This window comes from Lytechinus variegatus, chromosome 3 (assembly GCF_018143015.1).
Source record: "Lytechinus variegatus isolate NC3 chromosome 3, Lvar_3.0, whole genome shotgun sequence".
NCBI classification, from domain to species: Eukaryota; Metazoa; Echinodermata; class Echinoidea; order Temnopleuroida; family Toxopneustidae; genus Lytechinus; species Lytechinus variegatus.
Genome location: NC_054742.1, coordinates 6,267,306 through 6,284,968, shown reverse-complemented (window position 1 = coordinate 6,284,968; position 17,663 = coordinate 6,267,306). Strand labels below are relative to the sequence as shown.

The 17,663-nt window shown below is 35.4% G+C and overlaps 1 protein-coding gene across 5 annotated transcripts in view; it reads left to right on the top strand.

Annotated features, from left to right (window-relative positions):
- The window catches only part of LOC121410083, a 30,528-nt gene extending 17,123 nt beyond the window's left edge, over window positions 1-13,405 (top strand). For 4 of the 5 annotated variants that reach the window (XM_041601946.1, XM_041601945.1, XM_041601947.1 and 1 more), the window contains exons 2-7: window positions 1,025-1,087; window positions 5,445-5,496; window positions 6,490-6,634; window positions 8,352-8,525; window positions 9,123-9,176; window positions 9,441-13,405. In XM_041601946.1, the coding sequence (XP_041457880.1) occupies window positions 1,025-1,087; window positions 5,445-5,496; window positions 6,490-6,634; window positions 8,352-8,525; window positions 9,123-9,176; window positions 9,441-10,695 (1,743 nt within the window). In that variant the 3' untranslated portion in view covers window positions 10,696-13,405. Of the gene's footprint in view, window positions 1-1,024; window positions 1,088-4,803; window positions 5,084-5,444; window positions 5,497-6,489; window positions 6,635-8,351; window positions 8,526-9,122; window positions 9,177-9,440 lie in introns of those variants that run through there. The other variant, XM_041601944.1, reaches the window with a different exon arrangement.
- The last annotated feature ends 4,258 nt before the right edge of the window (window positions 13,406-17,663 follow it).

Genomic DNA, 17,663 nt, shown 5'->3' with positions numbered 1-17,663 from the left:
AACTGATCAGTTGAATCTAATGAATTTAGTCGAGAGGGAGAGATGAATGAGGGGGTTTGAAGAGAGAGGAAAGGCGAGGATAGAGGGTGAACTAGATTTACGATTAGTGTGTTAACACAATTCAAAATCGAATGACCAGTCTTTAAAATCGTTACCATAGTTTCCACCCGAGTTTCCATCGTTACCATGTCAAGATTCAAATGTGTATTTTTTTTCAGGATGTTTGGGTTTCAAGCTTTGTGTGGGTCGTTGTAATAGACCTATCCGAATGTGCCACTGGCATGTTCATTTCATGTTAGTATGACGAATCAAATTCATTTTGACATTTTGACTTACACATTCCTAGCAGGGCGGCTGTAATTTGATTTCCAAATGTTGACTGGTAGACGTTATAGGATTAAATAACTGCCATCCACTTGTCATATGGGGAATACACACGCAGATAAACACGACAAATCTGTCTTTCTCACAATTATATCAGCTTTACATCGCATAAATAGCCATTTGTAAGCCTCTGTCATTTTACTGTTCATGAAAAAAAGATTGTCTCTTATTTTCGCTAAGTCAGTTAAACTTCATCTTGCTAGTGATATTTTTATACATCAATAATGGGTAGTGTGGAAAGATTGTCGCATTGGCACAATTGATAATAACTATATCACTCATCTTCAGCTTGCGCTATATAGGCTAAAGTTTAGGATTTATCAATGTTAAATATAATCAGGATTCGTAGTTTTGGTCAGTGGGCCTATTCATATAACAGTAATGATAATAATAATAAAAACAATAGTAATAATGATAATGATAATGATGATGATGATGATATGAAAATAATAATGCCATATTTTACCGAGATATAGCCATTCAGATTCTAAAACTTCTCCCAGGGGTACCTGCTTAACATGATTATGACACAGGTATTGAATTGTAAATTATAAGATCCGTTTCAAATGCTATTGTCTCAGTATAAAAAGGATTAATTCTAAATTGATATCCCTGTCTCTCTCACACTCTCTCTCTCCAGCTTGCCGGACCAGCGACGAGAAATTACGATGGCGGTCACAAGATGTCTTCGCAAAAACGCAAGGTGATTTAATTTTTAAATCTGGTATTTCTCAATTTCTATTTGTTCTATACTGCTTGTTGTAAACGGTTTGGTAAAAGGAGTGTAGGGCTCATGAGTATTACAGGCCCCGTTCACCCACATGTTAAATCATAGCTCATCAAAAAATCATCAAAAATCAATCCCACGATAGATTTTGCTTTAATTCACTGACATTAATCACAATTAACAGTACATTAAAGCTAGATTATGTTAATTGGGTACTTGTCCAGCTCAATTAAAAGTTAAATGGCCTGAAATAAACTAACAATAATTTTGACCAGTTCATTGCCAGAAAACCCCGAACTGCATTGTGGATAATAACAGCAAAAGTGAAATACAAAAATGTAGTCTAGCCCCCCCAAAGGCCTTAATTATGAAAAAGTTCGAACATGACATTATTTCTATCACATTTATTTTCATACACAAAGATATTGTCTACTAGTTTTTTGAATGATTTTGTTCTTATCAATAAAGTCATGTGATCTTTACATACGCCTGTGCGGCATGCTTTGTACGCGGATGAGTTAGTCTCATGTACCCTGTAAGTTTCGAGTAAACATGGTAAATGCTGCGTGAAGCTAACAGGCCAATTTTTCCCATGGTGTCTTTCACAGAACAAAGCTTCCAAGAAACTACAAAAGTGATAGAGATCTATAAAAGCTAACATACTTGCATTATTAGAAAAATAAAATGCCACTGAATTATTTGATATCACATCGAATTCTTATCACCAAAGAATTCAATCCATTTATTTTTTTTTCACATTAAAATCTGTACATCATACACAGCCAAAAAAGCTGAAATTAAAATGTTCACAATTACCATGATTATAATGTTGGCTAAAGTAATGATACACATGTAAGAATTTATGGTATGCTTGAAATAGATGAATTTGATTTTCTAGTTCAATTAAAGCTAAATATAGAATTAACATTCTTAAAAGATAAAAAATTACATGTACAGAAATACAATAATAAATATAATTTTCTTAAAGTGATCAAGTTACATTAAAATTGGATTCAAACATTAAAATTTGATTTAACTTTGATTGAAATGGAGACAAAATAACCATATAATTTGACATAATTTTAAGGCTGTGAATGGGATATTCTTTTTTAATATACACCATAAAAAATGAAGTGCTAATTAAGCTCTTAAGAAGCTTGTATGGTTATTGCATTTTAGAGTGTTGATTTTTTAGTTCAATTTTGAACTAGAAAATCACTGAGCATTTTGAATTGCATCACTATACAAACTCCGTTAGTGTGGTAAATTAGCACTTCCGTTTTTCAGTGTGTGGCAAATGTATAAAATAAATAAGGTATTGGACATTTTGCTTTTCAACTGAAATTAGGGACACCCCTAACATTTCTCGTTTTCTGTTTCCGCTTATCATGCTTATTGTAATGAGGATCCCAGGAACTATATACGATCCATTTTGCCCCCGTGTTTATTCATTTATTTATTCTTTTTTTTTTTTTGGGGGGGGGTTAAATGACCGTTTGCAAGATATGGACGTGGCTTTACCATACTACAGTGCGTATAAAAAACGGGACAGTTTTGAAAAGTCTATAAAAAATTTTGTTTCAAAATATTTTATCTATATTTTGATGTTAATAGAAGCTCTTAGATCTTATCTTTCAAATGTCATTTAAAAAAATAAATTTTGTTCATGCTTGAGCGAACACGGGACGTTCTTGTCGGGGGTTCAAAAGGATGCTTGCGCCAAAATGGCAGAAATGAGAAATTTGATGATTAGACTTTTGGCTAATCAGCAGACTTTCTCTTAATCTTTTCATTATCTTTGCCATAATTTTCGAATTATGCTGTCAAATTTCATTTACAAATTTATTATATTTACCTGAATTATTTTGTTTTTCATTTAAACTTCTTTTACCTTTGAATTTTCCTTCATAAGTAAGATAAGAAGACTTTTTGTCAACCCAATTAAGAAGATTTGCATTATTAATTGGGAGAATTTGTAATTATTCAAATCCTTTATTATGTGAAACAAATTGTGTTATGGTACATATAAAAAACATGAATCCTATTTTCAAGGGGCTATTGATGCCTTGACCACGTTTAATTATATGCTTGACAGGACAAACAGGAAAGGATTCATGTCTTTCAATGACAATGGTGTATTGAATCAATTTTGAAGGAGCCCCCATCCATCAGTATGCCACTGTTCAAAGGCACCATAACCTTTGTAGCACACAATGAAAGGATTAAAAAAAAAACACGCTCTCCCATACTTCGGTTAAAAACAAAATTGTTCTTGCCTGAAGAAGGAATATTCAAATCTAAAAGAAAGGAACAACATAAATATTCAAGCAAATAAGTAAATTTGGAAATGATTTTTGACCGGATAATTCGAAAATTATGAGAAAGATAATGAAAAGGTTATGAGGAAGTCTGCTGATTAGCAAGAAGCCCGACCATCGTACAGTATTTATGATTTTATGCCATTTGGCGCAAGCCTCCTTTTTAACCCTAGACAAAAACATTCCGTGTTCGCTCAAGCATGAACGAAACTAAATCATTTTAATGGCATTTGAAGGATAAGACTTCAGAGCACCTATTGACACCAAAATATAAAGATCATAATTTGAAACAATAATTTTATAGTTTTTCAAATCTGTCCCGTTTTTTTATACGCATTGTATAGACATGGGGTGTAGGTATAGGTACGCGAGGGATACCGTTCTTAAACGCGGATATCTTTCGTAAATCGCATTGTTTGGGCGGGGAAGAAACCCTTAATTATTTGAACATGGGTAAATGAATTTGGAATTTTGATGTGAAAGATCTACCCTAAAATGTCTGTTTCAAGTACTCTTCTACAACGATTGGAAACTCCGTTTTTTTCTACCAAAGTGACTCCTTAAAATAGGTCGGGGTTTTTCAGCGTTAATAGCTCTGGGCCCCGTCTTACAAAGAGTTACTTTTGATCCAATCAGTCGTAACTCTATGGAAATCTATCAGTGTCATATTTTTTTTCTACAAGAAATTTATAAAATGTCCTTTGTAAACAAAAAAGAACACACTAAATTGTCAAGAAATCAATGAATATATGGATATACATTAATATATCTAGAATTTGTTTTGAACAAACAAGCATTTTATCATGTTTATAGTTAACGTTGCTGGCCGTCCACGCATAGATGTGATTGATCGGATAAATCGCAACTCTTTGTAAGACGAGGCCCTGGCGGATTCAAGTCAGCCAGGCAGCCAGACGAAATTACATATTGTGTTTGTTAAAGCACGTTATTAGGGTGCCAATCGAGATAAGAGTCTTTCCCTTGCTTTTACGACAAATGCAGATTTCTACACGAAATTTCAACTTTTATCGGGAGTTCAAAATTTAAGGATCTAGTTTTTCCCGCACGATAAATCCCATAAGAATTTATTCAGTTAATGACCAAACTGATCATTTTGTTCGATGTTAGGCAAATAAAGTTTTATGTCGCTCGCTAATTAAGCTATAATGTTCAATCATCCTTCGCATCTTATTATAGGTAATCTCTTCTCGAGATTTATTTGAAGTGTTACCTTCGGTTTGCTGGATATTGGTTGTATAAGTGAAGATTAGATGTAACAGAGAACGAGGAATTCTGTCTGTGGTTTAAATTTTAGTTTAATAGACTAGTAGTCGATCGATGAGACTCTATAAAGTCGAATACCTACGCTATCGATCTTTATAATGCCATTGGTGTTGGAACAAGCTGGATCCACATTGGACCACTCTTAATGAACAACAAATATGTCGCTAGCAAGGAAAAACAGTTGATAGCAATGGATTTACGATGGAGTATATGATTTACTTATTAACCTCCCTTGATTAATTAGGATAGGGATAGAAATATGAACATGATAAATGAGGAAGATGAAATGAGCTCATATCTGTTTTATACTGACTCGTCTTCATTTGAGGAGAGGTTGAGATGTTTATCATATCTTAATCTTGAATTACCTGTAAGTGATTTGATGTAAAGTTTTGATGATATCTTGCATAATTATTGTGTATTTGGTGGATCATGATGTTGGATTAATATTTAGAGAAACAAGGTTGACATGGTTGAAACTACATGCTTTCCAAAATCACGCCCTTGAGGAAGTACCGATTATTATGTGTGATTTTGTTGATCTAATAATGTTGTATATACATACACACACCCTCATATATATATATATATATGTGTGTGTGTGGGTGTGTGAGGGTGTGTATATATGTATGAGGGTGTTGTGCGGATGTGGGGGATTGTGTATCATGATAAAATGCTCATATTCGAAGTTATTTTTAATGACATACAATTTTGTATACCTATTTGTACAGCGTGAAAAAGCCCAAGAGCAGCTGCGAACTCGAATGCGACAACGAATAAATGGTAAGTCTGCTTGAGAATTTTCAGTTTGTACTCTGAAAAGTGAGACACTTTTAGGATTATTTCAAGTTGTTAAATATAAGATGCATATACAAATTCATTGATTCAGGGGAACTTTCAATTTATTTTTACATTTTGAAACGACACATCTCTTTGAATACTGAAATAAAAAAATACTTTGAAAAAAAAAATGAAAGCAGAATAATTCATGCTTAAAACCATTCAGATAAGAGAATTTGAAAACAGTTTTAAAACAGCTACACATTAATTCTTAGAAGATTTCAGGGAGTAGAAGCGTATTGAATATAGGCATGATATGGTTAGCTCAAATTGGTTTGATGAACTTATCTATCTTAAATTAGCAAAGATAACCCTTTTCTAATTCATATTGCTTGACTCATAATTGTCTCATGGAAAATGAAGGAATAATTGTATAATTTATTATAATATCTTATGGTTATCCCCATGTTATACGACCTAAATGATCTAAAGGCGTATAATTGCAGTAATCATGGTATATCAGTAACGATGTTATATAATATGCTATTGAATTGACAACAAAGAATACTTGATTTTGTTATGATGCGGCTATATCGTATAGCCCTGAAACGGCATTTCCTTTGACACACCTACAAAAGGAGAAACATAGAAATGAATACATTAATGAGAAACTGCTTGAATGAATAACAAATGAAAATAAACATAAGTAAAACAATAACATACACGAGTGGATAAACATTCTGCACATCTATTTAAACTTCAACTCATTTGAAATTTTAAACGAAATAAGGGTTACCCGAGTAAAATTGGGCTTATGACATATTTGGCTGTTTTGCATAGAGGCATATAATGTGTGAATAAGATAACGATAAAATCGAAATACCGCATTTTCTATTATTTTTCAGATCCAGTTTCGTTTTTTTTTCGATTGAATTAGAATATTAACCTCTATGTAGTTCACGACGTTTATTCTCTGTTAAACATATCTATATACAGGAAACGGTAATTCATCTACGCTGATCCACAACAAACGAAGTAGTTCAGTCTTAGGAGGTAGTGGGGATACCAGTCTCTCTCCTAGAATGAAGCATTCATCGTCCATGGAAGTTACCCCTAGGGATCTACAAGGAAATAATTTCTGGTAGGTTTTGAAACTGTTGCTTCTTATTGAACGCCACTGATAACCATCGAGTCTTGACCATAGTTCTGTGTTTTCCATGCATTAAGTACTCCTGGTTCGATAATCATTCTCTACAGCACCTATTGTATCAACAGTGTTTTTTTTCTCCCATTTATAGTCTTCCCTTGAATCCACACTCAACAAGCACTGCTTTTAGTGGATCCCTCCAATTCCTCAACATTTATTTAGATAGTAAAGTTGAATAAAAGAAGCTATATGCAAAATGCTTTATCATACATATTCTATAGTTTTTATTATGATTATCTAGTTCATTATAATCATATCATATTGTTTAGTGTCTATTGTAAATATTTATTTATCTATGTCATATTGCCATACTGTATATACTGTATATATTTTTATATTCATTTATATCTTTAAAGCACCATTAAGATTTTACAGATACGTCTTAAGGTAACCATTTAAGGTGGTTGCAGATGTGTGAGCCTTTCAAACGTTGTGGAAGGGAATTTCACAGGGTCGGCCTTGAATGTGCAAACACTCGTTTCCCAAATTTGAGCTTCATAATTTTTGTACCGGAGTTTTCGTGAGGGTGTTCAGTTATGAATCATTGATTTGCTCTAAGTGGGGAATAATGTCTCATGTATGAAAAAGTATACTCAACAAACCACCGTCAAGCCTTAAGGACTGGGCTATCTGAGATGTACTGAGGACGGGCGGCATGAGGTCACTTTCTGATCTCGGGCGCCTTTCGCGCGATCGCGCCAAAATTTGGCAAGCACTTTCTTAACATAAACTGCAGGCCAGTATTTAATAAAATCTGAAAATGATTATTTGTTTATTCATTATGAATAAAATATGCAAACCTATTCGTGAAAAATATTATTTCCAAATTTAACACCTAATTTCTCTTCAAATTTTCTAACTTTTCAGATGTCATCTTGTAATCTAATTCAAAGGTTTCCATGAAGAAAATTGCGAAAGCCAATTGTTTTTCTTTGTTTCTTTATTTTTTGTTTTTCACTGTTTTTTTTAATGGAAATTATCATAGAACATTGAACAACCAAATTAAACCATAAATTAGTTAAGCAGACTAATTAGAACAAAAGATAATCACCCTTTTATGAATTTCATCTCTCACAGACTTTGAACTTGAAATATAAAAATGAGCTATTTTCGGCATGACATTGTCTCGTAAAAAGTTACGTGGCGCCGCGATGCTATAACCGTGTGTCGCAAATTTGGTCTCAAAAGTTGCGCGAGACTTGAAAAAGAGTCATAAAATTTTGCGGCGCTTTTTTTTTTGCTTTTCGGAAATATCGCGCAAAGCGTCGAGGGGGGGGCATCATGACCCCCAGTCCTTTTAGGGTTCAGCTTTTATCTTCATATCTTTAACAATCGTGACCGATCGAAAGGTAACATAATAGCCGTGTGCATAATCTGGTTCCCTGGGATGTTTTGGCATCCTAACCGATAGAAAACACTTTCTGTGATCTGCAACATTTTTGCCTAAATCAGAGAACGTCTCAACCGGATTCCATTTGGGTCCAAATCTATTTTGTTACCAAATGAACGTTTAAGGTAATAAACATCCATTGGGTGATAGAGATAAATTTGATACCTTGTGAAGAATTCCCTCTGTGTATTTGATTCTTTAAAGTTTCTGAAAATATGTTACTTTTAGAACGTGTTATGCTTGAATCATATCAAATTCCAGGCGAACACAGCAGGACAGATACAATACCTTAACAGGGATTCAGCCAACAGAAATGAATCAAGCGAAGACGAGCCCAAACCAATCGGTACCACTACAGGAACTTGTAGACAAAGTCCTGCATCGCAAGGAGCAAAACTTTGATATTGGATCAAACTTCTCTCCAATGACTATCAGGTAAGAAAGGATCATGTTATTGGCGATACGACTGATGAGGCAGACATTCCAATTACTAAAATAAGTTGTTGCGTTAGTGATGCCCAGCGTGTGTCGGTGATGTTCAAGTTGGCAGTGGTGGTTTATTTAATATAGTGATTGCCAAGACAGTGATTTTATATGATACGATTAGCATTATAAAATCCAATGAACTGAAATGATTGAAGAAGTTTAGGCTCACTATACACGCTTCAAAACAATCGCAATTTTACCTCGGTAATCTGAGAGAAAAAGAGCAGCCTTATACAAAGGCTGTTATTTTGTTGAGGATGAGGGAGAGAGAGGAGTTTCAAGGCTTCAACGTTGCGCGAGTTTTATACCATTTGTTATACCAAATGACACCTCGATTGCAATTACACGGCGCTCGAACATTTAATTACTTATAAAACTTTGAAAGGGAAAAAGGAATCGCTGGCAATTATTGATCAAGTTGTTTATAAGTCGATAAGTCGAATATATAGCTTCATAATATCCACTCTTAATCAGAATCAATGAAATACTATTGTGCTGTCTATAATGCCTTCATGTATTCGTTTCTTTCTCTTTATTTTTAACCAGGGCCTATAAGCCACCATGCGCCCCGTACGCAATGCAACAAAGTCCACATGTCAAGTGAGTTTGATTTTTATCACTATATACCTTGTCATTCCATTGGTACAACATGATTACAAAAATACATTCAGTGAGAAACTTTCTAATACATTACAAAATAATCGGATTTTGTTTGATGAATAAAGAATAAAAGTACGTATCTTCCATGATGTCTTAATGCTATGTTGCATACCTTAACCAACACCGTTGATCATCTTAATGACAGTCATGATTGATAAAATTGTATTGTAAATGTACATTGTCTTTATGTTTTAATTTTAATAGAAAAATCGTAAAAATGAAACCTATACAACGAAGTGACAGGGATGACAAAGGTCCATTTGTTCTTGTTCTACATCGTAACGGTGGTGATGAAACCCAAGGCCAACTACGGGGACGAAGGCGGGATCGTTCTAAGATCAAAGGCGATGTGAGGAAACGTGATATCTCTGACGAAGTAAAGCTGAACACAACAGTCACATCGAGTCAGATCTTGCCGCCATTGAGCGACATCAAGTCACCTTCTGATCTCAAAACGTGGCGCCCTGCATTAGATGCAGTGCACCAGTCAAAGATTCTTCCCGAGGCCGAGGACCGATCTGTGACCAATTACCGACTGCAAATGCAACATGCCAGTAAGTTGGCAGAAGCAAGGTTTGAGTTCCAACACCAGGGGCAGTCCAATCAAACAGTAGAAGAAATGACGATGCAAACATTGAATCCTTTGCCACCGATCCAATCAGTATACCCTGCAGATGGTTCGGAAGGAGCAAATAATGACACCCCAGAAGTGGAAGCAAAATCTAGCCAACCAAAACGAACTAAAAACGAACAGAATCTCGATCGGACTTCATCTAAAAGTGAAATACTGAACTTAAAGAAAGCGCAAAAGGAAGCTAAACGACAAAAACAAGTTGAATCAGAGGAGTTCACATTGTTGAGAACACGCAAGAGATTCACAAATAAGACAAAACAATTTAAAAGTGATCTCGAGAGAGCGCGACAACTCTCGGCCATTGCCGAAGATCGTTCATCGCTAAACAGTTCACGCTTACGGAACTCTTCAGGTAGACAGCTAAGTTTTTCTTCATCAAGTTCAAATTCGCTGAATAGGATACATGAAGGAAGTGTTTCAAATTCCCCTATGATTCAAGACGATCTAAGTAAAAGTAATGTTGATGAAAGTGACTATGGAAAATTTAAAGGTATAGAACAAAATCTGTCAATTGGCCTTGAACCAAATAATAATGCAATACCCCTTGCCCCTCCAACATCGCCGTCGGTTGAAAGCCAATGGGACAGTAGCGTGATTATGAACGTTAATATTATGAAGAGTAACTTGAACGAATCTAGTGATTCACCGAGTAAAGTGAATGGTCAGAAACTACCAGAACACGCCGGAGGAGCAGCTACCAGTTGTCATGACATTGTCTCACATGAAACCAAGGCAGTAGACGATATGATATGGGTAGAAGGTGATCTACCTTTCCATGGAAGTACTGCGGAACACTTGGACACAACGACAGAATACACAAGATAACGAATCGATTCATCCACATAAGGACTGCAAAAGTATTCTACGCAAAACGCACGAGGGGGGGGGGTCATTATGTAGGATGTGTACAAAATGTATTTATAAAAATACATGTACAATGGCGAAGAGTTCAACCTAAACCTTGGCAGACGGTAGCTGATGCATTTAGCCTGAAAATAGCCGGGCGATATCTAGTAGGCTTCTGCATTCGGACAAATGGCATATCTTGTGCCTACATTTTTAGCCTATTTCCTGACCCTATACCTTATAGGATGCCGCCATTCAATCTGGAGCTAACATGTACGTAAAATTGTATCTCTGTACTGTTAGTGTCCCTTTTCTTTTTTTTCTGGAAATAAGGTGGCTTGAAATTCATGGTTTTCACCATTCCCATGTGTAGAGGTAAGAGAGACATTTTTTTTTGTTTTGATGTATACATACATTTTACTACAAAAAAAAAACTCGCCTTCCTCATTTTGTCGATTCTAATCTAGCATTCAAATGATTTGATAAATCATTGCGTTTATTTCCTTTATTTGGTATGGCACATATATTTTTATAACTTTCAAGGGCAGTTATTTTAGAGCTGTTATGACAATTCTTCAATAAAAAGAGTTCTTGTTATATGCCTGTAATTGTGCAGGAGTTTGTCACACTCATATTCCATTTGGAGAGACTAACTTGACTAAAAACTTAAGTCAGCTTGGACTAAAACCACTCAATCAATTTTACTCCGAATGATGTGGTATCGACTGAAAGTCGACTCATTCGAAATCAAACTGAAACGGTAACGAGAAACTTTGACTCGGATGTATAGTTTGTTGCCCAATTTTACTCCTCAGAAATAAATGGGAAGTAAATGAAAATAAATACATCAGGGGTCAATTCTATTTTAAATCAAGTTCATCTTCAAGAATAAGGATCTGGCAATTCTTTACTTTGAGAATAGCAAACCCACTTTAGAAATAAGGCCTATATTGGCAATTTTACTGTCATAACTTTTTTTTCTAAAAATATTGTAAAGGGGGTCTAGTCCAGAAGATTAGAAGATTATCTTCAACTTTAAAGTATCGTGAGCCCTTTGGTAATCAAATAAGATATCACGATTGTGGACATAGTAGATAAATGAAAACAACCTCAACCACGTGATAAAAAGATCCGCTTCTATTGCTGTACCATGACGAGGAAAAAATGACAGAACATGAGTTAAAACGCAGAAATTATGCACCTTATGGCCAAAGCTGATGTTTAAACACGAAGAGTATTACTGCTTACAAAATGTTTTTTTTATGAGATGCATCAAGGAAATAAAAAAATATCAACAACTAAAAATAATCTTGTAATTTTGTATGGCAGTGGAGTTTAAGGGCACAAAATGATTCACTTTTTGCTAAATTTTCAAACTCATTAAAGGCAAAGTACAAAAGTTGAATACAGTATATGAAATGCTGAGATTCGATTAAAATCGGATGTGATATAAGCTTCGCTTAATTGAAAAAGAAGTTTTTAATTAACAAACACGGGCGTTATGCAAACGAGGGAACTAATGGATTCGCCCATCCACCTCATTTCATGTATTAAAAAAACCTTTGTGATTCAAGTTTCCTAACTGAGTGTGTGTATTTGAGTTTTGTCAGACGTGTATCAATCAGATATGATCATTTACGTCTGGGACCGACCTTTTACGTCACCATCCGAAAGACGTCACCAGGGCTCGATCCTAGAACCTCTGCATAACTTTGTAAATTCCCCACAGCTTGGATTTCAGGCGTACGCCACAATGCCACATCTACAAGTAATGATATATTCTATATTTTATACTGAAGAAATAGTGTGTAAAAAATGATATTAATTTTGCAATATTATTTTCCATTCACTCTATATTTTTCCAAAAAGATGATAATAGCGATTTTTTGCATCGCCACGCGTAACGAATTCAAGAACACATTATATTTATTGAAAATGCAAGTAAAATCCGACTTTTGAGAGGGCTTTGTTGAAAATTGAAGAACCGGAAATACCGATCGCCCTTAAAATATGTAAATTATGTCGTATGTCCAGAGTCCAGGACGAACCTGATGCTTTAATTCACCAATTTTCGACAAAGACTTTTTGGTTGCTCATTTCCATTAGGGGCACTTGACAATGCATTTTCTATGTTCTTGATAGGGTTATGCGTTGAAATGCGAAAAACCCCTTTATATTTATGCCTACTATAACATTCTTATTTTACATTTGATTATGATGAAATGTTTTGGTGATAGCACTTTGCTTGCTCTACTACCCCCTCCACCCTCTCGCTTTGATTTAAATTGGTAAATGGAGAGCTTAGACATTTCTCGTATCTTTAGTGTATTACAGCCCTGTTGACGTAAAGACGTTAGATATACGTCAAGAATGCGTGGTTTCTTATCCTTAGTGAATACGTTATCTGAATTTATTCAAAACTTCAAATGATATAAACAATACAATTTAAAACAAAATTCACCACTGAGAAATCAAAGAGAAAAAAGTCAAGTGGCACAAGTTTATTACCATGTACAAGATTTTGACACCCTTTATAACTCGAACTACAACTATTGCTCTATTCAGAAGTACAATATAAGGAGTGTTTAACAAACCTAGAATTCGGTAAACTTTTGTTCACTCTTGTAACTTTATCAAGCCGTAAGTCGAATGTGCATTGAAATAATTATTTTATTATTATCAAATAAAACATTGACTGTAATATTTAGTATTATTTACAGCTCATTGATCTTCGATCGCGCCGCAAAGCGACTATAGTATAAAGAGTCTACACACGTCGCTGGTTTCTCCCACGGCTCGGTGTAAAAATGGCAGAGGTAAAAAAGGCAAAGGTTAAAATGGCAGAGGTAAAAATGGCAGAGGTAAAAATGGCAAAGGTAAAAATGGCAGAGGTAAAAATGGCAGAGGTAAAAATGGCAGAGGTAAAAATGGCAGAGGTAAAAATGGCAAAGGTGAAAATGGCAGAGGTGAAAATGGCAGAGGTATGACAGAGGTATAAATGACCAGTGTTAAACCCCCGTGCAAAAAAAAATCCAAAAGCCTCTCCATGTACAGTATATTTAATAAGAAATGTTTTTTTAGAAGAAAATTAGAATGCTAACGTTGAACTAATGGAAAGGGTAACATTTTAAAATCATACTGTAGATCTTCTGCACCAAATCGAGTTGAGTCAAGTTGAGTTGGTATTTGTTTCCTCGACTTTCATGCACGGCCTTCACGTCTAATCGCTCCTCGGATATTCAAATTTGAAGCACACTTTGGATCTTCTCCTTCAAAACAGGTCGATAGAATGATTTTAACCTCTGCCATTATTTCCTGTTATTACCTCTGCCATTAATTATTACCTCTGCCATTTTTAACTCTGCCATTTTTACCTGGCACCTCTCCCACACCACCACATGCAATCTACACAGCCACTGAACTCCAGCACAGAGTTCAGGGGCCATAAATACTTTGCAGTGGCGTTTGTATACACAAGGAGGTGAAAAACCCGCGGGCAAGAGCCAAAATTAACTTAGTGAAGCAGTAAGACAAGAATAATAACAATAGTACAAAACGAAGGAGTATCTGCAGCATGTAGAAGTCCATTTTTTGCCCAATTGTTTCCACTCATGATAAATTGTTTCATGATTCTAGAATTAAAATATACTACATGTGGTTAGTAGGCCTAGTAGCAGTAGTAGTATCGGTGGTAGTAGGAGTAGTACTGAACTAGTATATTTTAATTAATCGTTTAGAATCATTATAAATTTAGTGGAATCAACTGCTACATGCTATACGAAGATTCTCCTTCGTTTTGTACTATATTGTTATTATTCTTGTCTTATCATGATCATTACTGCTTACTAAATTAATTTTGGCTATGGTTTTCACCTTCTTGTGTATACAAACGCCACGGCAAAAGCATATTCGCATTTAATACATGACCGCTCTCTGTACATGAAGTACCGTGGCTGTGTATCCACTTAACTATGTGCTAGAGTTCAATGGCTCTGTAGATTACATGAAGTGGTGTGGGAGAAACCATCGACGTGTGTAGACTCTTCACTAGTCGCTTTAGCTATTTTTGCGGAGATTACCTTCGCCAGGGTGTAAAACGGAAACGCGCTTCCCGGCCAGGGTCCTTGTGTTGTGCATCATTAGTCACAGAGAAATCTTTTTGAACAATCCTAATATACATGTACTTCGTTCGAAATCATACACTGTAAAAATGAAGTGCCAATTTAGCACTTAAAAGTACTTGTATAGTGATTGCACTACGAGAACTGATTTTCTAGTTTAAATTTTAACTAAAAAATCAGTACTCGTAGTGCAGTCACTATGCACGCACTGAAGGGCCTAAGTGCTAAATTAGCACTTTATTTCTTACAGTGTATAAACCAACATTAAACTCCGACTTTTTTGACAATTTTCTACCCGTACCACAGACTTGAGCACTTTGAATCAGCCTGCAAGTTATCATTTTTGTTTTATTTTTTATCAAAGTATCGCCTCAATTTGAAAAAAAAAATATGAATATTTTTTTCTAATTTCTTACGCTGACGAGTTGTTCTGGCTTTTCCATATGTCATTTCTTTGAAAATTGTGCTTTTGAATATTCATGAGGTATAGTCTTTGACGGAAAACTAGTGACGCAAGAAAATGTCGTGCATGGAAAAAAAGTTATAAATTTCGCATGCAAGCTATAGAAGCATAACCTTTTGACACGGCCCTATAAACTGAATTATTGTTATATGGACTGAGAGGAGATTAGAGGGACCATTCAGATATGTGTAATAGGCCTGGGTCATATATGCACTATATACTTTTAATTCTGGCAGTGACATTCATAAGATATACCCGACGGAAGGAAAATCGATTAAATACATGTTTTATTTACTCATTTATATTAAATGACACAAATATGATGGAATAACAGAAAAAATAGCTACAATAGAAGAACTGCAGATCGTATTGTGCTGAATATTTTGACACAAATTCCTTGCTTACCACCCTAAACATGTAAAACTGAAGGCTTACCTTTGGTGGACGCAGGACACAGATGCAAACTTTTGCATATGCCCCGGAATTTTCCACCTATATATATATATATATATATATATATATATATATATTACACATATATTACACAAATCAGGCTTTGAGAAAGTATAGTGGGAATTATTTATCCTAGGTTGGACTGGCAATCACTATTTTCTCAGAGGGGTGAATTAAAGCCTCGAGGAAGAATAGTTATTATTGCCAGTCCAACCGAGGATTAATGATTCTCACTATGCTTTCGAAGGAAACGCCTGATATATTTGTTTTATATCCCTCTTTGATTTGTAGACCTATAGTCCTTGCTGATTTGTAAGCAATCTAGACCAATCTATCGTTGCCGGACCTAGTGCTACACCTGGCTACAATAAAGGCATGTCGAGGTAATGCTAATCAGTTCCTAGGTAGGCTACGCTCGGCTTCTCCCCGACTGCAGGCAATGAGAGGACCGATGCGCTGTGCAGCTGCAGTCAGATTGTAAACGCGCGCAGGCTGATTCAGTCGGACCCTGACTCACCTTGTTGGGTATTATTTGAATAATCCTGTATGAAAGGACGTCATGGAATAAATTTTCTGCATGATCATCTAGACCCGATTCCACACTGTTTTTCACTTTGTCGGTAAGTAATTTGAGCAAGAGCTTGTATCTAATTTTACTCATTTATTTTTGCGAATATAAGGTCAGGGAGCATGCGCAGTTCAACTTTGAGGGAACATATCGAACATGAGCATGCGCAGTTCTCCCCATAAAAATATCGAAAAGTATACGGAGCTAAAAGAAAACCATACGGAGCTACTTGCAGTGATGTGTTCTTCTCTTGAAATTGTACTTTGTTACATGATCGCGTATAGACCAATCGTTTATCTAGAATACTCATAAATATTCATAAGAGGGATATCTGACGGTCAATCGGATCGGGGTCGCCCTTGACACTAACCCGTCTTTGTAGTCTAGTGGTTAAGGCACCGGCGTTCAAACTGGGGCCCGGGTTTAATTCCAAGCAGATATATTTTTTCGGCATCACCAGTTTTTTCCAAAGGGCATATAGCTCTGGGGAATCTTGATTTAAGCTACGCCCACCATTGTTCTCTTCATTCACTTTTTTCACAATATATTCAATACAAGAGTTGCCAAAGCTGTTATACATGTATAATTTTTCACGTTTACATACATACATGATATATATATATATATATATATATATATATATATATATATATATATATATATATATACAGTGTATCAAACAATTATTTGTACACCAATAACAAACAATTATTATTAAAACAAGGATAATTTTTTTTCAAGGTGTAAATTTATTTACTGATCATTTGACAAAATGTTTCCTCGTTGTCCGAAGCAAAGTGAAAACATGAAGCTCATATATACACTAAGAATTTTCCCCCAAAAATGTGTGTTTTTTAAGGGAAAAACAATTATTTTGTACACTTAAAAAAACTTTTAGCCTCTTGTTAGTACTTGGTTGGTCCTCGTTTGGGGTCAATAACGCCACGCAGTTTCCTTGGCATATTGTCTACCAGTTTCTCACATATGGCAGGATCCTGGCTGCTCCATGCTTGCTGAAGTGTAATGTTCAGGACTTCTTTGTTGCTTGAAGGAATTGATGGGTGATTTCTCTTCATTATACATTCTTCTCGGCCAAGAATGCTGTCACGCAATTTGCCGTGGATCATTATCATGTAAGAAGACAAAATAGCGTCCAAACGACTTGGCGGCAGATGGTATCATCTCTTGACATGATGTTCTTGTATAGGTCGGCATTCTTGATTCTATACACGAAGAATATGTTGGCATCGCTAGCAGCGGTATCATCAGCAACAGTAATATAACACCCACACCATCATGTTTCCACCATCGTGCTTGACAAGTACTTCAAGCTATATCCCTT